The following is a 27,036-nucleotide window of genomic DNA, read 5'->3' as shown; positions in this document are numbered from 1 at the left end:
TCCTTTGTTCATCCCAATTAACATAGAAATGATCACAAAAATCCCTTTACACACCCTCATGTGCATATTTAAATGAACCAGAGTCAGGATTTTTCTCTGCGGGATCAGGAAAAAAAATGAAAACAGGAATTTAACATGGATTTACAGAATTATTAACGCAAATACTTTATAAATAGAGGTAAATCTGTAACTTAAAGCGCTGAGTAGTGATGATGATGAAGAAGATGGTCTGATCGTCTGAGCTTCATATGAATTTGTGGCACAACTCTTGTCACATTTATAAATTAAAAGCATTTTGTTTACAAATGACAAATGAACAAATCATGTGACGGTGGTGTATTTATATCGCTCTGATCACGTGATCACATGAGGGAAACTTCAGCTGCTTTCTTTCTGCAGCTTCGCTTTGATCAAACGTGATGTTGCTCCACAAGAACGTCTGTGACTCTTGTAGAGAAAAACATGAATCGATCAGACGCTGATCATTTTATTCTTTATATAATTAAAAAAAAAATCCTCTACATTTTTTTCTGAATAGCGTGAAATAGTGGATTAAAATCAAAATTCCATTTAAAACGATCAATGTTGTCTTAATAAATACAGAACACAAGTTTGTGAATAATTTAATATCGACTCATGTAATAAACACTTGCGTGCGTGTGTGTGTGTGTGTGTGTGTGTGTGTGTGTGTGTTAATTTTTGATCAATATTGATTGTTAATATAACTCTGACGTGATCTTCTCAACATGACAAGTGAGGCTGACATGCATCTGATCAGTAAATAATGACATACGCCACCTACAAACATGTCGGGAAGTCCAAACTTTTTAATGCCCTTTTCCTTGTTGATACATATGGATGTTGACGTGGACAAGTATGTCCAACGTTCTTTGAGTGTATGACCCCTAGTACAGGACGCCAGGTCTTAAATAAGTCTTAAAAGTCTTTACTGTATTCATGCTGCCCCTGAAAAACTATTTTATTCTAAACCGTTTCAGTGTCCATTCCAATTTGACCCTTTTATATTTTATCTTTTATATTTCAGTTATTATTAAGGCCATTATTCAGACTATACTACTTAGTTTTAATCTGACAGTGGTACAAATGTATTCCTTAACCTGTTTATATATATCCAGGATATAAAAAAGCTCATCAGATGATCGGGGAACATTCACAGTAGGACTTGGATCACCTGGCCGTAAGCGAACACGGTGGCGTTGTAGCCATCGAAACAGCCCTCGATGAGCTTGTGCACGCAGGCCTGGTAGATACTCTGCTGCTCCGACTCAATGTCGAACACGTAGTCGTAGGTGAAGGCCTTGTCTTTTCCCAGCAGCACCTGGGGTTCTCCTGGCGTGACCAGCGTGCACACGTGGCAGCCTTCAATCTTCTCCTTGGCCATCTGAGGACGTATCCTGAAAAAGAAAAAAAAGCTTAAAGACTTAACTGACTTCAAAAGATCACAGTTTCAGAGAAGAACAAAGATATTTTTAAAACTAAATCATGTTTTAAGTTAGATTTCTTTCACATCACACCACCAGAGGAGCAGGAAGAGATGAAAGTCAGCTGCAAGATGGCAAAACCTTTTTTTTACTTTTTCTTAATATTTCCATAATAATATTTTATAAAAGTTTGTTTCATCCTTCGCTGTAACAGCTCACCCCATAAGCCGATGTCTTACTAGAACATTCTAACAACTACAATTCAGATCCTTAACAAATATCAATGAGAGGTGAAAGAATTCTCTTAATGCACTTTTAATGCAGCGCTTATTTTTATTTAAGAGTTCAACATTGCAAATCAACAAGCATTAAAAAACACACACAGGAAGTCTCGAAGTTCAACAATTAATTTAATTGGATGTTAGTTTGTTACTTCTGGGAAAATGCTGTCACAGCATGATCTGGAACTTATAATCCATGTGTTTGTATCTTCTCGTCTGGACTATTGCAACAGTTTGTTTTCATGTCTTAACAAGAAGGATCTGTCTCGCCTGCACAAAACTCTGCAGCAAGAATTCAGACCTGCTCTAGTAGAAGAACTTACATTTCTCCGATCCTTAAATCTCTTCACTGGCTGCCAGTTTCTTTCAGGATCAACTTTTAAATTCTGGTTCTTACTTTCAGATCTATTCATGGTCAGACTCCTCCTTACATCACTGATCTGATCCAGCCTTACACCCCAGCTCGGGCTCTGAGGTCTGTGGATCAGAATCTACTGATGGTTCCTGAACACACTTCAGGACCAGAGGAGAGAAATCCTTCCAGACTGTTGCTCCTAAGCTTTGGAACGATCTTCCTCTCCCTCTGTGTTTGATGATCTACTGACTCCTTATTTGTGCAGGCTTTTTAATTTTCTGAGACCGTTTGTCTCTGTGTTGTCTTGACATTTTAAGTATATATTTTATTGAGTATTGTTTTGATTGTTTAAGTGCTTTGTGACCCTGGTCTGGAAAAGTGCTCTACAAATATAAATTACTTACTTACTTTCTCATTGATTGAATGTTTTCAAGAGCACGCAGCTTTAAAAATGTTTACATCCAAGGTTGTTTTAGTCAGGAGCCTCTTGGCTTTCTAAAAAGTAGATGGCCACTCAAGCCCTCGTATTTAGTATCTCACATGGGATGTTGTTAAGTAGGAAGCCTTAAAACGATTCACGTGACATTCATCGAAGTAGAATTGTGGAAAAACCCAAAGTGTGTAACTTCTTATTGCAAATATCAACAACACGTTAAATCTTTCACTCATGGCCGACACCTGACTTCATGAAAGTGAAGTTTGTTCGGTGACGCGACCTTTAACCTGAGGCCCACTTCCTGATCCGAACCAGTGCGACTTCAAACGGCCACAGGTTTCCTGGAGTGTGGGGCGCGAGAGAACGGCATCTCACAGTCAACTTCCCTCATTAGGGTTCAGAAGAGCAGCTGAAGTCACCAGCAGGCTCCTTCCCACAGTCGGCTTCTGTCAAGTCGGACTAATGAGGCAGAACGACGAGAGGCGAACTTTCTCAAAGACTCTCCTCAAGAGTCGGTAAAGCTCCAACTGTTAATCCTCAAGTTCTGGCAGTTTCTTGAAAGTATATGAGGGGATGAAGATGGACATTTTATGTAGATTGTAATGCACCTTTTACATACTACAAAGTAGATTAGAGAAGATCTGCTCGGCTGTCGTTAATCTTGAGCTCGCAGATGTGGTCGCACTGGAGAGGTAATTACTTAAAGCTGCAGGAAACATGATGAGCCGGCATCCGTGCACGCCTCACCCTTCAAACCCCTCCATCATTCAGACCTCCAACGACAGACGCAACAGTCACGTGACTTAAAAAAAAACACTTCACTCATGAAACACACAGCCACACCTTCCAGAGGATTTACATGCAACAAATCCCATCAGCACTCGCACCACACAGAGCAGGCCTGGACGCAGCTTGCAGACAGATGAGGAGTTTTATCGCGGCGATGTATGACGTGGAGCGGCTCAAATGGATGGTGTAAGAACTGTTCTTTCATAATAGAGTGCAGGGCCGGGTCTAGACAGGCATGTATGAGGGGGCAGCCACAAATCTTGAGGGGGCAGCCACAAATCTTGAGGGGGCATTGTGCTTTTACTTACATGTACGTTTGAGGGGGCACAACATTTATTTGAGGGGGCCAGGCCCCCTCTTGCCCCTGCCTAGACCCGGCCCTGATAGTGTGTCAAAAAATACTTTATATTATTTTACATATATACATTAAAACATGTAGATGCAGGAAGTATTTCTTCTTCTCTAGGTTCTTCCTGTTTTATCGCTTCCTGTTTGCTTGTCTTTGTCTATTTAATGTTACAAATGTGCCCTGTTTAACCATGTTTTTAAGTCAAAAGTAAAAGAGCATGCCTTAACATTTTACTTGTAAGATGTAAGTCATGTTTATTTTAAGCATTACTACAAATCTCTGTCACTTTATCACCATAAAAAATCTTGTTATTATCAGATCAATAGAGACAAATTCACTTTAAAAACATTATAAAACTCATAAAATTGGTTCGTCTACCCAAGAAGATCGAGACGAAATAGAAAATTCAATTTGTGAAGGATAGCAAGTCGATGAAAAAACAACACTTATAAATAGAAACCCGCGCACACAAGTACACACAAACACGCACTCAAACACAAAAACAGTTGTAGAAGGATGAATACATGAGTCAGCTGAACTAACAACGAAAACCATCAAATGCATAATATTGAACACACTTAAACCTAAACACACTCCTTTTTCACACACTCTTACACCCACACTCATACAAAGTGACGCTCAAAAATATGCACAAAGCACAACACACACAAACCAACATCGGGAGGCCTAAAATATCTCTAATGGCCGAGAAGGCGAGGAGACAAATTGAAGAGTGAAGCAGATTGAGGATTTATGATGCAGCAAATTAAAACGCCTCCTCATCTGTGCAGACGCACAGAAAAATGTCTCAGACTCCTGAGGACACTGAGATAAGATTGGAGAGAGCAAGATTTGAAAATCATTATTTAGACGTCATTCTAATTCTAATAAAAATGGTCTTAGCTTCTTTAGTAGCATTAAAGTACAAAGTTAACACAAAACTACCTTTAAACGACAAACAGCAACAAAACAATGTTGGCAAAAGCAACCAGAAAACATGTTGTGATTCTGTACATTAACTAAACACGCATACTTATTATGAGTTGCATGCATACTTGTCGATTTAAAAATATTGTCCTAGAATGAAGCTCTGCATTTCTTATGCTGAACGGAGCTGCCATGTGACCACAATAAATGAACTGTGCAGCACCAACACTAACTCACTATGAAAACAAACAGAAAGAAAGTCTTGTTTTGAGCAGTAAGCATACTACAGCTGTTTCTATGGCGACGGGCCAAACTTGCCGGGCAATTCTCCGGGTCGTGGCGGAGCACAAGCTTGTGTCTTCCAGGGCTGCCTCGGTAATGACTGACAGAGCAATCATCTCCGCTGCTGACTGCATCACAATAAAATTCACAGTACACTGAAGCAGGAAGTAAACGTGCTCATTTCACTGAGTGTGTTTGTTCAATTTATTCAACAGGCCACTGAATGCCAAGTGGTCCATTTCCCTGATGTAAACACTTCATTTAAGACTTACAGCGCACACACACACACACACTTAATCGTATTCCTGCTGGAAACCTTTCCTTGTCTGCTCTCTGGCACAGAACCAGCCGAGGACGCTGCTCCATCCACTCAATGTACTGTCCAGAGGACACATGGGACATCACACCTAAACCACTGAAATGTCTCATTTTTATTGTTGCTGTCGAGGACTCACTTGAGGACTTTTCTCATATGCGTCTATCAAGTGAAAGAATGTGTGAGGGAATGTTTAATTTCCTTTCTCTTCAGTTAGTTATCAGCAGACTTCCTCTTCCTCAGGCTGGCTCTCTTCCTAAAGATGGAAAACCTTCCCTGATGGACAGACGTACAGCTGGTTTAGGGTTGAGATACGAGCACACGCAGTTCATTGTTCACACTTGAGGTCGACAGAGAGGTCGAAGGTTGATCTCTTACAGGTTGTTATTTTACATGGTGGACGGTGAGGGACCATTATAACGATGGGAGCGGAAAGAAACATTAATGAATGAAATTATAGACTAGTTTAGGTTTTCTCCAGGCAGTTCCTCTCGTCGAGGCGTCACAACAAGGTAAGGTAAGGTAAGGTAAAACTTTATTGATCCCTCAGGAGGTCTCCTTTGGGAAATTGTTTTTTCCAACAGCCAGCAATTTTCCATAAAAAATACAAAATAATAAATAAAAATAAAATAAGAAGAAGAACATAAAGAGAAAAAGAACAAGATGACACAATCCAAGTCTAAAGATAAAGACAAAGAACATAGGTCAAAGAAAAACAACAAAGACAAAGGATACAAAGACTAACATAGAACAGAACATCCAGATACTCTCACTCCACTCCTGCCCCCGAACTCAGAATTGTACAATTTAATAGCCCGAGGAATGAATGAGTCCCTGAGTCTATTAGTGTTGCACCTGGGTAGGAGCATTCGTGCACTCATTCTGCTTCTCTGCTCACTGATGACAGTGTTCAGAGGCTGACTGTCATCATCCATGATGGACAGTAGTTTGTCCAGAGATCTCCTCTCAGCAACTGTCACCAGTGAGTCCAGCTTCATTCCAACCACAGAACCAGCCCTCCTGATCAACCTCTCCAACCTGTTGACACTCCTCTTGGACACATTTCCACCCCAACACACCACAGCATAGAACAGGACACTGGCCACCACAGACTGGTAGAACATGCAGAGGAGCTTCTTGCAGATGTTAAATGATCGAAGCCTCAGAAAGAAGTACAGTCTACTCTGAACTTTCTTATACACATGGTCTGTGTTGCAGGACCAGTTTACTGTCCAGCCACACACCGAGGTACTTATAGTTGTCAACTATCTCCACCTCGTCGCCTCTGATGGACACTGGACGTGGCTTTGTCCTGGACCTCCCGAAGTCCAAGACCAGCTCCTTGGTCTTTGAGGTGTTCAGCTGCAAGTGGTTCCTCTCACTCCAGTCCACAAAGTCACGTATCAGACTTCTGTACTCGTCTTCGCCGTTGTTCCTGATGCATCCAACAATGGCAGTGTTGTCAGCATACTTCTGGACGAGACTCAGCTCTGAGTTGTAGTAGAAGTCTGAAGTGTAGATGACATAACAGGCGAGCACTATGGATGTTTTTAAGCGTCTTTTTGGACGACAATGACGACCAGGGAGCACCACAGTACGTACATTCAAATATTCATAATATTTTTTGGCCTTTGACTTCAAAAAAGAAAAGGAGTTCAGTGTGAAATGTTATAGTCTAGCCTGTAAAAAAATCAAAAGGTGTTGTTTTATCATTTATTTTTCATCATACATATGTTAGTGATTTGTATATTAATCATGAAAGAACAAAGTTTAAAAAAAGATGAACAAGTTACGTATTAGGAGATGGATTTATAAGGAAATAAATTGTGCTTCAGATTCAATGTTTTTGTTTTAACATGTACAATTCATACAATTTTAATTCAACAATGTCACAGAATGCAGGAATAAAAAAATAAACTTTTTTTTTCCAAGCCATTTTAACTTTTTTTTTTTTTTTTTTTAACTAAATATCTAATACATACTTAATATATTACTTCGAGTAAACTGATGTCTCTGGTTGCTGCCATGGATCTGCCAAAATTTAGGTGCACACGTTCGCTTTTAAGATCTTTCACCACAGAATTAGTAGGTTTTTGTGAAAGGCTTTGCTGGTTCTGTACCCTTCTTTTGGGTTCATGTTAGTCTCGATGTCCGACACCAATGTTGCGGTCTTGTCACACACACTTTTTGTCACACATTTGAGTTCAAGGCACAACAATCAATGTAGGCCCGGGACAAACCTCAGGGTGCGAGAGGAAACTCACAATTCCAAACTCGTCATAAACCTTCATCTTCAGTCGGATTTAAATGGCAAATTTAAATCCATGATCAAAAAAACACATCCGTGAAACACTTGTATTTAAACTCAATAAACAAGGAGATTATTTCTTCGTATCTGTGGTGTTCAAGTGCTTTTTCTTTTTTTTTTTAAATCACAAATCCTCAGGCTACATGCTAACAAACCTCTTCACTCTTGACTTTTAAAATGTTCTAGCAACATCTCTCTTTCCAAACACCGTTCAACTGAGGGCACCACACCTCAGATTACCGCCTGGTCCCCGCTAGAGATTAGGATTATAACATCTGGTACAGTAGAGGTCTGTGGCGGCCGAGACAATTTCGGCAGGTTTTAATCGTTCTGGATGGAAGAGAGTTGCATTTGTGTGATTAAAACTATGTTCAAACTTCTGGGCAGGAAGGTCAGCGGGGAGTAAATCCACGAGTACATCCTGTCGATCGAAATTAGGTCAACTGGCATTGTGCAAGACTAAGCATGGGCGCACACTTTTCAAAACGCATTTTATACAGACTGTGCAGATTCTATAGATGTTTTTTTATGCCACCTTGATTTCCTTGTTTTGAAGGAATCAACACTTTGTGGTTTTGCTGATATAATGTACTTGTCTACATTGTTTTAGGGTTACTATTAAAGTTGGGAAATTACTTATTAGAACTGTTCTTGTTTCGTTTGTCAAAACAAATGTGGGATAATAAAAGTAGTTTGATCAATTTAGCTATGTACCGTTTTGTACAGACCTATCCTTGGCAGCGGTATATGTCGTCTGATTGCAATACAATGGCAAAAAAACACACACATATATATATATATATATATATATATATATATTATTTGATTGCTGCTAAACATATTCAAACCAGACAATATTAATTATGCCAAAAAACTATGAAAATCCGTCAAGAACTCTGCTTTATACAGTATATTTCAAATATTTTGGTTGTTATTGTTACTCTGGCTGCTGCTAAAGAGATGTTTTACCTGCAAATGTACTTTTGGTAAGGTTTTTTTTTAGACTTGCTTGTCATGGGAGATCATGTGTCCTTCAGTCAGCCACGTTTTTTGTTTAACCTTTTGAAAAAAGACAAATACAAAGATGATGAGTCGGGGAACAAAGCCGCCGCGACATGGAAAGGCCTGGGAACACAGGAAATCGACCTATTTTGGGTTTCGGAGCAACAGAGCATATCGGTGACAGGGAAATGAAACGAGAGAAGCCCCAAGAGGGAGAAAGTAAGTGATGAAGAGGTGGCAAACCACCAGAGCGAGAACAATGAGTTCCAAAATTAAGTTCCAGTCAGACACATCAGGTGATCGATTATACTGTAAATGATAATAACATGACAACATCCACCTCGGACAACAGCAAACCCAGTCCAGATATGATCCGTTCATGCAGCCTGGCCTCGTCTTCTTCAAAAGGACGAAAGACAGTGAATTCCTAAAATCATATCTGATCAACCTCAACAGGCCCATTCTTGCGTCCTCGACTGATTTTCATCGGGTGATGCCGACGTCAAAAGTGAGGAGCAAACATTGGATGTTTGACAAGTAGAGGACAATTCAACAATGTATCCTCTGGAAGAACATTTGAGTTTATGCTTCCGATCAAATGTTGTTTCTCATCATCAATACCTATGATTGATCAGCAGGTTATTTAATCCGTCCTTCAGCCTTGATCCTGCACATAAAACAAACAACGACAGGCGAAGATGAAGAAGTGAGGCTGAGGTCAAAATTTGTTTTTGAAATGGTTCACTCCGCACACCAGCATCTCAGGAAGGACTAAGATTAAAAATTCCAAACCAGACAACATCTGGAGAAAAGATGATCTTAGTTATAAGAAAACAAAAACTAGTATTGGTTTAAATAATTAATAATTCATTTTAATCGTTTCATTTGACAAAGACATGTCTCTAGTTTAACACTGCAGAAAACTGACCAGAAACTTTTCCTTTTAACTGAGAAAAATCTCTAAACTTGTGTCAAAAATGGTGTCAGGGCATGATCTGTCATTTATAATCCATGCGTTTGTTTCTTTTCGTCTGGACTATTGTAACAGTTTATTTTCGTGTCTAAACAAGAAGGATCTGTCTCGCCTGCAGTTGATACAAAACTCTGAGAATTCTGACCAGCTCTAGTAGAAGAACTCACATTTCCCTGATCCTTAAAACGCTGCCAGTTTCTTTCAGGATCAATTTTAAAGTTCTGGTTCTTACTTTCAGATCTATTCACGCTTCAGGACCAGAGGAGAGAAATCCTTCCAGACTGTTGCTCCTAAGCTTTGGAACGATCTTCCTCTCCCTCTGTGTTGGATGATCTACTGACTCCTTCAAGAAACATCTTAAGTCATTTTTATTTGTGCAGGCTTTTTCTTGATTCTCTGAGACTCCTGTGTTTGTCTTATGTGTCTTGATCTTTTAAGCATCTATTTTATTGTGTATTGTTTTGATTGTTTAAGCGCTTTGTGACCCTGGTCTAGAAAAGCGCTCTACAAATATGACTTACTTACTTAATTCCCTTAAAGACACAACACATTTTTATTATCTTCCCAACTCCAAACGTCAAACATGACTTGACAACAGTCCTGCAGCTCAAAAGCGTGCCAGCAATATCTCTGCTGACCAGAGATAGCACAGCTCAGTGAATGCATCATCATGGGCTCGACTGGTCTTAGTAGCTTGTAGTGTCTGTCACTCGAGCATCAATGAGTGAACTGGTTCATCGACGCTAACATGAGCGCTCGCCTAACTCGTCCAGACGTCCGGGGCTGCCTCGCCTTCCATTGTCTACGGACCTCAAGGTCAACTTTTCAAGAACGATCAGCGGACGGAGGCCAAACGTGCTCCATATATGAGCTTTAGATGAGCCGTGTCAGCCGGAAGATTCTCCGACACTTCCTGGTTACACACCAATAAACTCGTGTTCAATAGACTCAATCAATCAATGATCGGTTCTCATTGTTACATGGACATATCAGTCTGCATGATCTGAGCCGATTCTGGGTCAGCCCCCCCACCCCCTTACCCACAGGCCTCGTCTGCTCTGTCTGCTGTCCTGGTAGGGGGAGGTGGAGACACAATAAAGCATAAATTGGCTTCCTTCCCTACATTTGAACTCCAGACTCCATGCACAACGTGAGATTCTGAACCAATGAAGTACAATATTAAGTTTATTTAGCTTCATATTCAACACTCATGAATATGGTTGCCACAGTTACACGTCTTCAGAAATATATCTGCCATTGTTCATTGATGGTTCTGAAGGTTATTAGGTGATAATTGTCTCCTCGGACTGCCCCCCCCCGCAGAGCTAGTTAGCTTCCACAGAAGACCCCCCACTCTCTTGCCCGACAACACCAAGTACAAACATATGTTTGACTTTCCTAAATAAAGCTGCAAGGTCTGAAACTATTGAATGTTCCCCCGAGAACTTTGTTTCCAAAATAAAATGCAGTATATTGAAGTAGAATACGAATAAATGTTCTGGCAGTATTAATTTGGGGGGGAAATTGTGTACATGATTTAGATAATTTTAGGGTGAGAGCCTTGATGCTGGTGTGTAATTGTACAAGTTCTGTGCCATACCCTGCCATCTAAATTGAGCAAAAAAGTATGAGCATTAGCTGTAATAGGATCTTAAACACTGAAGATGTTTATCAATGACTCGTGCACTTGGGTTATTATGTTGTTGAGGACAAATAACCTTATTTGTAGTTGTTTGACAAATAATGAATGAATTTTTCCAGCTTTCTTTATTGGCGCCTATTGATCCATTATTGGTTCTCAGTTTAAATAAGCTGAATTCATTTTAAGCAAAAACATGTACAGAGACCAGTGATTGAGCAATAATAATAATAATCAAAATCAGAAGAATGAATGTACGGGTGTTGACCAAAACAGGAAACAGGCGTTGAGCCTTAAAACATAGCTTCTCTTTGTCTTCATTCATTTGCAAATAACCTTAGGCCAGCCCTTTAAATATGTGCGTCATGTCAACACTAAACACTACAGGATAAACCTTGTACCCTATCAGGATAAAGAGCTGTCGAAAAAAGTGAAACAATTGTTCAATTTATGCTTGGTAAATTAATGCTGACATCGTCAGTTTCATCACAGTGCCCCCTGCTGTCAACCCCACTCCGGCTCAACAACACATTCTAGAGTCAAAACTCCAGCAGTGAATAAGCTACTTAGCCTTTGCATGTGATTATGGGACAGCTGGCCGCACACACACAAATGTAGACGCACAATAATACACTCGAGTAAACGAAAATGCACAAAACAACTTGATGACATATTTAGCAGCCAAATATACAAACTGATGTTAACATATATGAAAATGTATTTCCTCATTGCACACAAATAATGATTCAACATGACACTCATTTTGCTGAGAAAACACAGCTGCTCCCAAATTATTCACAGCGAACGCAGAGTTGCTCACGCACACGCAATCGTGTTTGGCTAAGAGGTCAGATTTGCATGTTACAGTTGCCCTTTTGACAAGAGACACTTGCCCCCTTTACCAAATGACCCCCCCACCAGGACCACTTCGCTACACACCGCCTCCCTCCCAGTCTTTGTTTCACTTGCAGCGGCCGGGCCTGACACACTTCACTACGTATTCAACCCACTTCATCAGAGAGTGCTGGTGTGCTCCCGTTCAGAACAAAGACACGGCAGTGACACACACTTGAATTTAAAGCCTTCAGTGCGACAAGATAATCGACACATAAACGGAAGGAACATTTAAAGGTCTTCAAGAACATAAATATCCGTGGAAACGTGTTGTTGAATGAGAGTTTAAAAGGATAATAGTCGGCGCAGCTGACGTAAGACGAGACTTCATGATGCAAATGTTCAAACTGAAGAGTCTTTCATTCACTAAGTATTCAAATGGATGCGTGAGGATACTTAATATGTACACATAATGGGAGTACCGGTGGCGTTGTGAAAGAACCTCCACACTTTTCAAAGCATGACGAGGCACAGATGTGACATTGTCAACCGACTCCAATGGCATAGAACTAGCCGTCTGTCCGGTTAGTGTTATGCTCCTCACATCTTTCAAGCTTTACTTCGTCGTCACCTGCCTTTTTCAGAGAAAAGAGAGGCTCAATTGGCTTTTTTTCAACAGGCTATGAGCATGATTTAAACTGCCAAGAAAAGCGGAAACGCTGCCTGGCTGCTTCACCTGTCTTTTCTTTTCATTAGGAAAATTAAGCTTTCAATAATCTGCTTCAGGATCCAGTGGATGCCGCTTCATCCATCATCCAGTTAAAGCGCTCTCTGCCTTGTCCATTGCAGGGTAGTCTGTACTAGTGCCAGGAAAAACTCACAAAAATACCTGGTTGATCGACTTATCCAAGCGATTGCAGTGAGAAGGGGGTTTCGGGAAATCTATGTTTTCATTTTGGGGACACCTAGGGTCCACTTAAGTACACCTCTTCTGTTCAAAGAATCAGGTTCGGACAGCATCTGACTGAAATACCAGGTTTGATCACAAATTGAAAGACCAAGCATAAAATTAGCACCACTCCACCAATGTGTTTTGTCCGATGAATTTTCTTTAGATACGAGCATATAGATATCTAAAATAATTGTTATTCTCAATATTTGGAAGAAGCTGTCTTGCCTGCAGTTAATACAAAACTCTGCAGCAAGAATTATTACCTGCTCTAGTAGAAGAACTCACATTTCTCTGATCCTTAAAACTCTTCACTGGCTGCCAGTTTCTTTCAGGATCAACTTTAAAATTCTGGTTCTTACTTTCAGATCTATTCATGGTCAGGCTCCTCCTTACATCAGTGATCTGATCCAGCCTTACACCCCAGCTCGGGCTCAGGGGTCTGTGTATCAGAATCTACTGATGGGTCCTGAGCCGTGAGGAGAGAAATCCTTCCAGACTGTTGCTCCTAAGCTTTGGAACGATCTTCCTCTCCCTCTGTGTTTGATGATCTACTGACTCCTTCAAGAAACATCTTAAGACATTCTTATTTATTTGTGCTTTTCCTTGATTTTCTGGAACTCCTGTGTTTGTCTTATGTGTCTTGATCTTTTAAAGTATACATTTTAACTGTGTATTGTTTTTGATTGTTAAAGCACTTTGTGACCGTGGTCTAGAAAGGCACTTTGCAAATAACCTTTACTTTACTTACTATTCGTGTCAAGCCTGAAGATGGCACGTTTGTGCAGAAATACCTCTCAGCTGTGAAACTACTACTACTTCATGTTGAAAAAGCACTGCTGACTATTGACTTGCGTATATTGTGGCATTATTAAGAATAAAAACCAGATAGTCATAATCATCAGTTTAGTTAAGGCGTTTCCTGTCAAAAGTGCATCAGAAGAAAACAGGAAGTGTGCGTACTCTGACAGCAGCACGACAGGAAGTCATTGCGCAAATGCAGCAAAGAGCCCTAAACATTGAGTGGATTCAAGATATTGATCTGCATCCAAAATATACTGTAACCCATTTGAAAAAACTGCCAGCCTCAGCACTATTTTACTAACCGTAACATGTTTCCTGATGAACAACTAACGTGAGCAGAAGCACTTTCCACCTCAGTCACTCCTTCATCCTCATGACTTGCTGTGACTCTTGCACATGATGCTAACAAATCCTCTAAACCTTTTGAGATTACACAAAAAGGATAAGCGGGGGAAGAACTCGGGGTGAAGACAGTGGAGATATCGACACAACTGTCAATCAAAAAAGTGTTGTCGCTGTAAATATTTCAAGAGAAGCCATGGAATCTAAACTGATCTGGTCTAAAGAGGAAGTGATGCCGAGACGAGCGAGGGGTGCGTGCTGCCTCCAGTTTCCTGCCCTCTTCTTTCAGGCAGGATTGCTGAACACAAAGATTTTTACTCGCAAATTGGACAAACGGGAGGTTCCTCTGCGAGCTGTTAAGGCATGTTGAAGCCAAGTGTAAAAGAATCTCCTCGGGTGGACGATTGTGTTGCGCTGCCCTGTGACCTGCACGTACAGCAAGTAAATAAACCAAACGGGCAGAACTTCCCAGCAAAGTCCAGTTGTTTTTAAAAGGCAGCCCCCCCGCCCCGACCCCCGGGGAGGACCAGCCAGACAGAATGCGTGTGGCAACGCATTAACACTAACAGGAAGCCGGCGAGACTGGTGGTCAACAGAGGACACATGTGCTGCAACAAAACATTTTATACACACCCATATAAAGCCATTGTGCGTCAGCTGACATGATCTTGTGTTGTTCTCTTTTGTTATCTTCTTATCCAGTCTACGTCCGGAGACGTATATAGAGTCATGAAGAATCTATTTATAAACTGCCGCGTTTTCATTTTCTCATGTACAGTATGCAAATATTCTGGTGCATGTCTCTTGTAGCTTTGTGTATAATGCCCACTCATCTTTGCAAAACTGCTCAGGCATCATCAGCCTTGAAAAGTACTGCAACAATTTCCCGAAGGAGACCTCCAGAGGGATCAATAAAGTTGATCTATCTATCTATCTATAGTATATACTCATCTTGCTGTTTCATTATATGAGCTTTAACTGCATCATGGAAACATCTTAAGACGTTTCTATTTGTTCAGGATTTTCCTTGATTTTCTGGAACTCCTGTGTTGTTCTCAGTATTATCTTGATCTTTAAAGTATATACTTTTTTGAGTATTGTTTTGATTGTTAAAGCGCTTTGTGACCCTGGTCTGGAAAAGCGCTATATAAATAAATATTACTTACTTACTTACTTACATATTACAGACAGTATCGCATCATTTTTTAGTTCGGCTACTTTTGTATGTGCATATGTCAAGTTCTGTTTTGAAAATCACCCATATATATATAAAAATTGTACCTCCACTGGTGAATTTCATTTTGCTAAGGTTTAATATTCTCCTCAAGGACCTCATGTAAGGACCCATGACCACTTCAATGATGCCAGGATAACAAGTTCCCATTATAAGACGAAACAGGAAATGTCTGCAGGAATTATATTTTGTTTTAAACAACCCTGCGAAATGTGACGATAAAAACCCATGACATTTTTTTGCAACACACCGTGATAAACTGCGGCGGGGGATTAAAACTAAAAAGAAGATTGTTTACAGAGTCCTTGGTTTTCTCCAAACTCCCACCCCTGGAGCCCCAAACTTTAACCACAAAAAGTGTGAATAACTCAAGTCTGGTGTTACCGTCAGTCATGTGGAGGGAAGCTTAAATAAGCCGCAGAGAGAGAACAGGCTATTAATGAGACAAGATCAGTAGTTGCCGGTTCAAACAGATGTGTCTTTGTGTCTATTTATACACATGCTGACTTTGCACTTTTGCCGACTTGCTTTCTTAGGATGCGGAGATCAATAAGCAAATATGAATTAAACAATGGAACCGGTCTTTGACGCTAGCCCAGGATAGACTCGTTTAACCGTTAGAAATATTCAACCTGAAGCCATATTACTGATGCTACACAACCACATTCTACTGACAGAATTGTCTCATTCTAATGCACTATTGCAGCTCTTCAGCGCGGCCCTCATGCCTGTGACTGGAGACAGTTTAGGCAAGGCGACGCAGACATGCATGAAATGGGATCTGGCGACTGTTGCGTGTGTTTGGCCCTCATGATCGCTCCTTGTGCACACACAAACACACACACTCCGACGTGGGCCTGGGGGCATCACAACATGGGAGCCATTACACACCAACCAAGCAACGTTCCCATGTTTCAAAAGTCTCACTGAGGTCACGGAGAACCGTTGCAGCAGCAGGAAGTTATAACTTTTGTTCATGTTTATTGGTAAGCTACTCATTTCCTGTTTGCTACCACAGCAATGTCTTGGAAATACACACGAAAGCAAAGCGTTGTCGGTTCAATGTCTAGTCCGATCAAAATGACAAGTTTGATCAATTTTTAAGGGCCATCTTATTTTACATAAAGACATCATCACAAACTGTTGATTTATACGTTAATGTCCATGTATGGAAACGTTTCTTCATTAATCAATCCTAATTTGAACAAATTATTAAAAAGGTTGTTTTATTGCACAGATGTAACCGTGTTCATATTTTAAACACCCTCACTAGAGGTGTCAAACTGATCCAGAAAAGGGCCGAGACGGTGCAGGTTTTTGTTCCAACCAGTCAAGCACACATGAGTTAACGAATCAGGTGTCGGCTTAAACAAGCAACACTGGACTGACAATCAATTGATTACTGTATCCAGACGCCTGATTGGTTCAACTATATGGTTGGATCTAAAACCTGCAGTCTCGGCCCTTTTCTGGACCAGTTTGACACCAAGCTATGCCAGTGGATATTCTAACCTAAAAAGCTTGAATATGGCCTTATCTCTGCACTCCCGTTAAAAATACTTATTTGAACTCTGTCAATGATTGTTAACGTTCGTAATCTGTGTTCCTTATCTCATCTTTAAACACCAGCATCTTTATAGGTCAGTATATAAAAATGAATATTCATCCACTTTGATTTTGAAGGAAACTTCTGGACCAGTAAATGACTGGATTAGAGCCATGGCTCCAACAAAAGTGACCTACACTGATGCAACGTTCAGTTAACCGAGGCGTTTATGATCAACAGACACAAATATGTTTAACAAGGGTTCAACTCTCATAACGTCGGTGTAAGAAACTAAATCACCTTGTGCTAGTATACACTGTTGAGAATTGATCAACACCATTTATAAGCCGATCACAGCTTAAAGGCCAGTGTGGACAAACGTTTACAATTGTCCATTATTTATTAATAATGCGAGAATTATTAATTTAGTGATGTCCAGTCGTCAATTTTACTTTCTTTTCTATGAATTTTGTGAAACAAAAGATGCTTAAAATGGTCAAATTGAAAGAAAAAAAGTGTGTTAAAGTCATGAAAAATAACAGAAGATATAATTAGAGTATAATGAACTGAATGAATAGTACAAAAAAACACAAAATAAAAATTGTAACTAACATTTCTACATGATCTTTAGTTGTTTTCAGACTTATAGTTTGACTCTGTATCCATGCACATGTCACACTTTGCCCACTCTAGACTGACTTTTAACAAAGAACAACCAAAAACGTTAAGCTGTCACCTATGATTGAATATCCATGACAGTTCTGTGTAATAAAAATGATTCAAGTCAAATGCACATTAATAAGACAAAGTGTTCTTTGAATGACACCTTGAACAAAGCGTGACACACACTATTAAGTATTTGTGGGGTTTTTACAGTCAACCCCAACAACAGATGTCACCGTCAGTCATTCAATGGGAAAACAAAAAAAAAATCAATAACCAAGAGTTGAGCAGCTTCTACCAGCTGCCCGAGCGGCTTCTCTTTTCACTCTTCTCGTTTTTGGTCAACACCCCCGACCGACTTCCTGTTACTGTTGCTGTGAACAAGCACAAAAGGGATCCAGTCAACAGCTCACTGACAAGTGACTCTAGAGCCTGCCCTGAGGGAACAGAGCCATCCCTTAGAAGGGTCATCTTAAAAAGCTAGTGTGCCCGACCCCCCCGCCCCCCACCACCCCATTAACAACCCCCACACTCATCCAGGCTACAACCACACGTCCAAAGAGTATATGCCTTTAAGAAATGACTTAAGGTATTGTTGTTGTTTTTTTACAGGTGAGGGGCTGTTTTCAGAAGGAATGATGTGATAAAATGTGCAATTATTAATCCATTCATTGACTGTCTACCGCTTTTATCCCGGGGTCAGGGTCGCGAGGAGACTGGAACCTATCCCAGTATCATAGGGCGAGAGGCAGGGGACACCCTGGACAGGACGCCAGTCTGTCACAGGGCGCACAAAGACGGACAACCATTGACACACGCTCTCATACCTATAGAGAATTTCCCAACGTTCTCAATCAACCTCTGTATGTCGGTCTGCTGATCTATGCAATTAACCTTTTGTAAAAAACCATTAACACTCATCATTCTGCAGCCAAAGCAAGAGGTCACCCCTCGGACCTCAACATCTGCAATATGGAGGTACAACATGTCTTTATTTACAGCTTGAAGACAATGTGCTAATAAAGCCCCTCGTCAATAATTAATGTTGGAGATTTGAAGAGGTAAAAAAATCAATAAATTAGATCTTGGTCCCTCGACCTCACTAGGACTGCATATATTTAGGGTATCAGTACAGTCACAATTCTGATATTTTTAACTGGCCCTTATCCTCATCTGTACTATTTGTTTCACTATTATTATGACTATTTCCAGCAATTCCATTCCATCACCAGTTTCACATGCCAAAATCTTCAGTTAAATATGTCATGTTGATGTATACCATTGTTTAACATGCTTTCAACACATACATGTGTGTCAAACGTTATTTTAAACTTAATTAAGCTAAAATAATACAAAGAGATTAATTGTAATTCAAAAAGGCGCATGACAGATTTTTTTTTAACCATAGGACAACACTTTAGCTGATACAATGCAACGATCTGTACAAGTGAGGAAGTTGAAAAAACTCTGCTCATAAAATAAGCATCAAGAACATGCATGTGCCAGAGTCACGTGGTTCTTTAACTGCGCCACCAGCACGGTTGTGTTTTTTTTTTTTCGTCCAGTCTAGGTTATTCCCAGGATGCAAAAACTGTTAAAAGCACGTGGAGTTTCTATCTTGAGTTGAGGATCAAGGATGGCGTTAAGAGGACACGAACACAACATCTCCCGGGGCGACCATGTGTGTGTGTGTCTGAAGCTCAGCTGTAGATAACAGAGCCTTCATTGTTGCAGCCTCACAGGGTCTCCAGAAAACACACACCATCCAGTACATGGATGGAATCATGAGCCAAACATGACACTGAGATTCTTGGAGCATCCTTTGTGTTGTGACGCGAGGAGGCGTCAGTGCATCACCTGGGAGGTGAACATGTGAGGCAGTGGATCTTGTGCAAATTTTGAATGCAGACTAAAAAATTGAAGGAGAACCTGAGGGCACACACATGCACACACATGCACATGCATGCACGTGCACATGTGTCTTATCTGTGCTCCACCCTCGTCCACATAAAGCAGGTGATATGACTCTCTATCACAGCATGTGTTTCCACAATCTTACCTCAAAGCCACCTTCACGCTGCAGTCACCCTGGCTCGCCATTGTTCGGACCCAACAGCGGTGGTCGCGGGGGTCTCGTGCGGGGGGCTGGACCGCCTCAGGTCAGCCGTCAGGACCTGCCCTCGGTCCGCTGCCTGCCTGCGTCCTGCTGCTCCTTCTTCTGGCTCCTCTTCTTCTTCGTGGAGAACATCTCGGTTTTTGCGTATTTCTCACATGTCAGGCTCGAAAACGCGACTCCCTTTTTCCTCGTGTGGCCGGTGTTTACATCCCAGTCTGTCCGGGTGCTGGTGTGAGAGCCCGGGTGTCAAGGCGCTCCTCCTCGGAACCGCAGCGCGTCTAAGTGCGAGAACAGCTGAATGAACGCGAACTGAAAGGAGGAGGTGGTGCGTTCACGGACTGTGGGAAACGACAGTGACGTTTGAGTCTCCCTATGACGTTGTGACGCTCAACGCTCTACGCATTTCGATTGACATTATAAGGGCCGATTTAGGAAATATATTACGAGAATCGTCACTTTAAGAAACATCTTAAGACGTTTTTATTTGTTCAGGCTTTTCCTTGATTTTTTTCTGGAACTCCTGTTGTGTTATCAGTTTTATCTTGATCTTTAAAGTATGTACTTGAGTATTGTTTTGATTGTTTAAGCGCTTTGTGACCCTGGTCTGAAAAAGCGCTATACAAATAAAAATTACTTACTTACTTGCTTACTTTCATCTCAGAATTTTCAATTTACAGGCACAATTTGAAGAACTTTTCTTGTTTGTTAAATTTCTTTACAAAAAAAGCCATAAGAAGTTAAGTTCAGAGTAGTATAAATCTTACAAATAAACTCAAAATAAAAAAGGTTAGCTAGCTACAATATCTGTTTTATAGTTTCACTGTGACGTCACTAGGACTGCATATATTTAGGGTATCAGTACAGTCACAATTCTGATATTTTAAATTGGCCATAATCCTCATCAACATTTTAAGACGTTTTTATTTGTTCAGGCTTTTCCTTGATTTTCTGGAACTCCTGTTGTGTTATCAGTTTTATCTTGAACTTAAAAGTATATACTTTATTGAATATTGTTTTGATTGTTTAAGCGCTTTGTGACCCTGATCTGGAAAAGCACTATATAAATGAAAATAACTTACTTACTTACTTACTTAATATTTGTTTCATTACTATTATTACTATTATTATTATTATTATTACAGCACCCCTACCTCAGTTCCATCTCAGTTCAATGACATTTTCATGCTAGTATTTGGAAAGTTCTATTGCCAATTTGCTTTCATTATTGTTACTAATTCAATTATTTTTATTTGAACTTCCACCTTAAGAAGATCATTCATTCACTCATTCATTTTCTACCACTTGTTACTTATGGAAGTCATGAGGGGCTGTAGCATATGCGAGTTTCTTCAGAGGAGAGGCTGGGGACACCCTGGACAGGACTTCAGTCTGTTGCAGGGCACACACAAATATATAAAAATGTTCACACAAACATTAATACCTAAGCACAATTTCCCCATGTTCCCAATCAACCACTGTATGTTTTTGGACTGTGGGAGGAAACTGGAGTGACCGGAGTAAACCCACGCAGAAAGACATGTCTCTAGTTCAACACTGCAGAAAACTGACCAGAAACTGTTTCCTTCAACTGAGAAAAGTCTCTAAACTTAGGAAAATGTTGTCACAACATGATCTGGAGCTTGTGATCCATGCATTTGTGTCTTCTTGTCTGGACTATTGTAACAGTTTATTTTCATGTCTTAACAAGAAGGATCTGTTTCGCCTGCAGTTGATTCAGAACAGAATGTTCTGTTGTTGACAATACGTTAGAAATGGTTGAGATACTACATTCTGCACCGAGAATTCTGACCTGCTCTAGTAGAAGAACTCACATTTCTCCGATCCCCAAAACTCTTCACTGGCTTCCAGTTTCTTTCAGGATCAACTTTAAAATTCTGGTTCTTGCTTTCAGATCTATTCATGGTCAGACTCCTCCTTACATCAGTGATCTGATCCAGCCTTACATCCCAGCTCGGGCTCTGAGGTCTGTAGATCAGAATCTACTGATGGTTCCACGCACACGGTTCAGGACCAGAGGAGAGAAATCCTTCCAGACTGTTGCTCCTAAGCTTTGGAACGATCTTCTTCTCTCTTTGCGTTTGATGGAGTCTACTGACTCCTTCAAGAAACATCTGAAGACGTTTTTATTTGTTCAGGCTTTTCCTTGATTTTCTGGAACTCCTGTTGTGTTATCAGTTTTATCTTGACCTTTAAAGTATATACTTTATTGAATATTGTTTTGATTGTTTAAGCGCTTTGTGACCCTGGTCTGGAAAAGCGCTATATAAATAAAAATTACTTACTGAACAACAATCATTTTTTTATTATTATTATTATTTTAATTAATACATTTGGGCGTAAATATGCAACAATGTTATGCAAAAGCAATGATTCATGGGGGACATAATGCGTTCTTCAATATACAAGGTGTCAGTGAAAGTAGCACACGCTGATTTTTACTTCCGCCAATCACGAGATAGATGCCGCCCGGAAACGTGCTTTCACAACCAATCAGATGCTGTGCAGGCTCGTGTGGCTCCGCCCACCTGCAAACTCCCAGCAGGCAGTCTAGACGACAGCGCAGCAACATCTGAGGGCCGTTAAACCGCTGCAGCGGAGAGGAGGGGCCCCCGTGCACACGCCTGGAGGGCAAAGGTGACTTTTCAGTTGTTAAGGTTCGGCAGAATATGGATTTCATTTGCACTGGTTTTTCCAGGGCAGACATACTTACTTCCACCTGCTGAGTTACTCTTGTTCTGAAGAGGAACTTCCAGCTGTTTCTCTGAAAAGTTGTTGCACTAATACATTCAATATATTCAAGATATATTTGTATATTTCTCAGGAGAAATTGTGTTTTTGTAAACAAACAAGAGGCACAAATGAAGTTATTCAAGCATCGTTGCAATGCATGACAACATATTATTATGATTGTTTATAGTTATCCTTAAGTAAGTAAGTAAGTAATTTTTATTTATATAGCGCTTTTCCAGACCAGGGTCACAAAGCGCTTAAACAATCAAAACAATATTCAATAAAGTATATACTTTAAAGGGCAAGATAAAACTGATAACACAACAGGAGTTCCAGAAAATCAAGGAAAAGCCTGAACAAATACAATTTTAAAGTTGATCCTGAAAGAAACTGGAAGCCAGTGAAGAGTTTTAAGGATCGGAGAAATGTGAGTTCTTCTACTAGAGCTGGTCAGAATTCTCGCTGCAGAATGTAGTATCTCAACCATTTCTAACTTATTGTCAACAACAGAACATTCCGCTAGCTAGTTGCTACGTTATAGATAGATATAAAACCTTAGTAGACATTTATTATCCAATCTTTTAGAAGATATTAATATTAATATCTTCTAAAAGATTGGATAATAAATGTTTTCTAATGTTTTTCAGCAGCCTCGGCCAATTTTCTATATTAACACATATCAACACAAGAAGTAAAAATTTAACAATTGGTCATTAGCTTGTCTTTTTAGTTCTGTTCAAACAACACAATTAACGTATTTTGGTTAAGTTAACCAACAATTGTATTTTATATCAGGATCAGAAACTTTTATTGCCAGTGTTGTTAACACAACATAGGAATTTATATGTCTTTTTTGTTATTTACTTATTTCAATGTAATCTTGTCCTTTTTCAAAACAATTTCAAGTTTCAGCTGATCAATATTTGATCAGTATTTTGGAGAAATTCTTAATTCATCTTATTCCGATCCTTTTTTATATTTTTTATTAATATAGATTATTTACTTGAGTTTCTGATTCTTTATTCATTTATTACTACCGTTACAGGGTCGCCTGCATTAGCTTTATTAACTGGCTAGCTAACATTAGCATTTTTGCTGCTACTTTTGGCAATTTCAGGGACTACTGTTCCTTGTACCTTTTCTGAATGAATTTATAAATCCATCTGTTAGTGTCTTTTTTTTTTTTAACTAACTTTAATTAACTTTTTTTCCGAACAACCTCATGTTCTGGCCTAAATTCTGAAGAAACATGTTCATAGTTAAACCAGTTAAAATTGTTTTAAATTCGGATTCACATTCATAGTTTTTGCAAACTGTTTCTGTTCTGATCTGTTGTCGTTGTATCGAGGATATGTTCTAGACATTAACGCTCGTTCAACTCTTGACACTGTTTTACTTTCTTGTAGTTTCAATAAATGACAACGTAAATTTACATTTAAAGTATTTCTTAACCTAAATGAGTGCATTGGATTATTATTATTACGTACAAACAAAACGAGAAATATCCAGAGTTATTAAGGACGTGTTGTTCTTCTAAAGCTATTCTGAATGTGTTGGGGAGCTTATGTGTTGGACCAGGTGGCGACGACATCACGCCACAAACGGCCTCGTGTTCCCCCGGAACTAGATTCCAGGCAAGATTAACATCTTGTTATGTGGATAAAGCCACAGAAAAAAAATCCCTAGATCTAACGACAAGTGACCACCGCGACCGGAACGCACAAACAGACCAACGATTGTGAAGTTTGAGAGTTTACCGAAGATATAAGTCTGTTATGTAATTGTGCATAAATAGTCCTTCATATTCCTCGCCGGTGGAGGGTTGTTGCTAATCCTCTTTGGCTCATTCCCACGACTCGCTTTGTTGCGTAATCACCAAGTTTTTAAACATTTGTAGTTCTGTTGTGTTTTTAAAGTCAACTGTTGAGTCTGAAAGGCTTTTTATGGTCATTTGTCTTGCTCTAAAAGATGCAGTAAGTCTCTCACCCTGACCATGTTTTTTAACTTATTACTTTATAAAGTTCTCCCCCTTCTGAAATCTGAGCGAACAAGAGGTTACGAGAGTGAAGTAAATTATGTCGTAATAATGGTCTTCATTCCTCCTCCAGCCAGCTGTAATCACACCCCGCTCTGTTTATACAACAAGTCCCTTAGAGGTGGAAACTTGAAGCTTGAGCAGAGTGGGTGTGGGTGTTATGGTAAACAAGATGTAATCTCCAGAAAGACAAAGCGCTTTAATGGACAGGGTTTGAGATCATTTTTTAATTTAAGTGTTTACATCCATCAAGCCAGCTATCCATCTGTTCATCCATTCACCCATCAATTATCCACCCACTCATCAGCCATTCATCCACTCATCCATCATTTATACATCCATTCATCTGTCTGTCATTAATCTTTCGACACCCATCCATCTGTCATCCATCCATCCATGTATCTTTTAATCTATTTATCCATCCACCCTTCTATACATCCATCATTCTATCCACCCACCCATCCATCAATCTATCCATGCATTCATCCATCATCCACCCATTCATCCTTCTATACATCCATTCATCATTCATCTATCATCCACCATCATCCATCCATCCATGCATCTATCAATCTATTTATCAATCTATTTATCCATCAATCTATCCATCCATCCATCCATCCATCTATCCATGCATTCATCCATCATCCACCCATTAATCCTTCTATACATCCATTCATCATTCATTCATCATCCATCCATCCATGCATCTATCAATCTATCCATCCATCCATCCGTCCATCCATCCATCCATCCATCCATCTATCCATGCATTGATCCATCATCTATCCATTCATTGATCCATACACTTATCCGTCATTGATCATACACCTGTCAATCATTCATCATCTATCCATCTGCTCATCCATCATTTATCCATCCATTCATCATTAATTTATCATCCATCCATCCATCAATCAATCCATGAATCCATCAATCAATCTGTCCATTCATCTCTCCATCCATCATCTATCCATCATCCATCCATCCATACTACATTCCATCCGTTTAAAGTTCCCAGGCCAGCTGAGAGCCCTGTGCTGTGTCTCAAATCACATACTTCTCTTAGTATACTAGAAGTTAGTATGCATCAGTTTAGTGTACATACTAACTAGTACGCAAATTCTCCACAGATAGTATGTCTCAAATCAAACTCTGCTGCTACACACTAACTGGAAATTACGCGACAGCTTCTTCTTCTACTTCTATTTAACGATGGTTTCAACCAGCTGTTTGAACGCTATCGCCATCTGCTGGCAGCACGTTTTGCAAGTTTGGAAAAAGAAATAAAGAAAAAATACGAGAATCTAAATATTCGAGATACAAGATATTTAAGCTGGTATCAGCACCGAAGACGTCTCATCCTTCTACTGCTGCTGAAAATGCACCTGTACGTATATGAATATATATGCATATATATGACGTAACTTCCGTTTAAAACGTCATTAAGATGGATTTAGGGTGGTTAGTGTTCATCGAACCATACTCAGTTTTGTGGGCGTTTTAGTACGCCAATTAAGTGTGCACGGCACACTAAATTCCGCATGCTAAGAATTGAGACGCACTTACGCACTAAAAATACTAACTTTGAGTACGCTAGTATGCGATTTGAGACACAGCAATGGTCTTTAAGGGTGAGAAATGAGTCCAGTCCATTTGTGAGGGGAAACCCTGTGGCAGACCCAGGATAATCAAATACCTTTGCAAGATAGAAACCTGCTTCATCAAGGTTTAACGTGAGCCTTCAAAACCCAGTGTGACGTGTGACATAGTATTGTGAGCATCAAAAAATAAATGTGGAACATGCAAGTCTCTGTATGCCGGTCTGTGGGAAGTCGAAGGCAGAATCCAATCACTGCAACCCATTTTGCTATGGTGGAGAATAGAAGATTATCTTTGGTAGCTTCAAAGCTGAATATAGAAAAGGCATGTGAGGGATTATAGAGACATCAAAGAATAAAGATGGAGAATTTATTGGGGGCAGCTTCATCTAAAATCTCCGTCTGTGCTGCTTCCAGGTTTTCCTCACAGATTGTATGTTGGCGTTGAGAAGAGTGTTGGACCAGAAGCAAGTGATAGAAAAGCTGTTTATGTTTGGAAGTGTTTGCAGGAAATGCTTTGTTACATCAAAGCTGTGAGTCATCCTCATGTATTCAGACAAACAAAACTCTTATCTTCAAACAGATCAATTGGGTCAGTGTCTGTCTCTGGAGATGTATGTGATCTCCATGTGAGCGAAACATTACTCCAATAATCATATGTGTGAGTATGTTCTATCCAATGTACTTGGATGTGTGTCGTCTCTCACGTCGAGCACCTTCGCTGGTGAAGGCGTGTCAAACATTTTCACAGCCACAAGAGGACTGACCTGATAAATATCCAGTGACACGAGCGCAGAGAAGCAGGATCTAATGTTATCTTACAGTCAACACACGACTTCCCTCATGTTGCAAACGCACATTTCAGGGTTTGTGATTCTTCCCCTTCCTCTCTCTTCGGCTTCTCCTCTCTGTTTCTTTACAGGGTGTGGTGACTCGAACCCCGCTCTGGTCCGGCCAGCCGGGCTCACTTAGGTCCTAACATCGCAAAAAAACATTTCAAAGACACTTTCAAAATAGTGTCTAAAATTGTCGTCATTCCTTTTCTTGTCTAATTTGAAACAC

At 40.0% G+C, this 27,036-nt stretch overlaps 1 protein-coding gene across 5 annotated transcripts in view; it reads right to left on the bottom strand.

Annotated features, from left to right (window-relative positions):
- The window catches only part of kif21b (kinesin family member 21B), a 52,422-nt gene extending 32,558 nt beyond the window's left edge, over positions 1 to 19,864 (bottom strand). For all 5 annotated transcript variants that reach the window (XM_087801761.1, XM_087801766.1, XM_087801765.1 and 2 more), the window contains exons 1-2: positions 19,531 to 19,864; positions 1,193 to 1,415 (exon numbers count right to left, since the gene is read on the bottom strand). In XM_087801761.1, the coding sequence (XP_087657887.1) occupies positions 1,193 to 1,415; positions 19,531 to 19,571 (264 nt within the window). In that variant the 5' untranslated portion in view covers positions 19,572 to 19,864. The remainder of the gene's footprint in view (positions 1 to 1,192; positions 1,416 to 19,530) is intronic.
- Positions 19,865 to 27,036: the final 7,172 nt, after the last annotated feature.

This window comes from Callionymus lyra, chromosome 10 (genome assembly GCF_982586985.1).
Source record: "Callionymus lyra chromosome 10, fCalLyr1.hap1.1, whole genome shotgun sequence".
NCBI classification, from domain to species: Eukaryota; Metazoa; Chordata; class Actinopteri; order Syngnathiformes; family Callionymidae; genus Callionymus; species Callionymus lyra.
The sequence above is the reverse complement of the archived record's forward strand: the minus strand, read 5'-3'. Positions and strand labels throughout refer to the sequence as shown.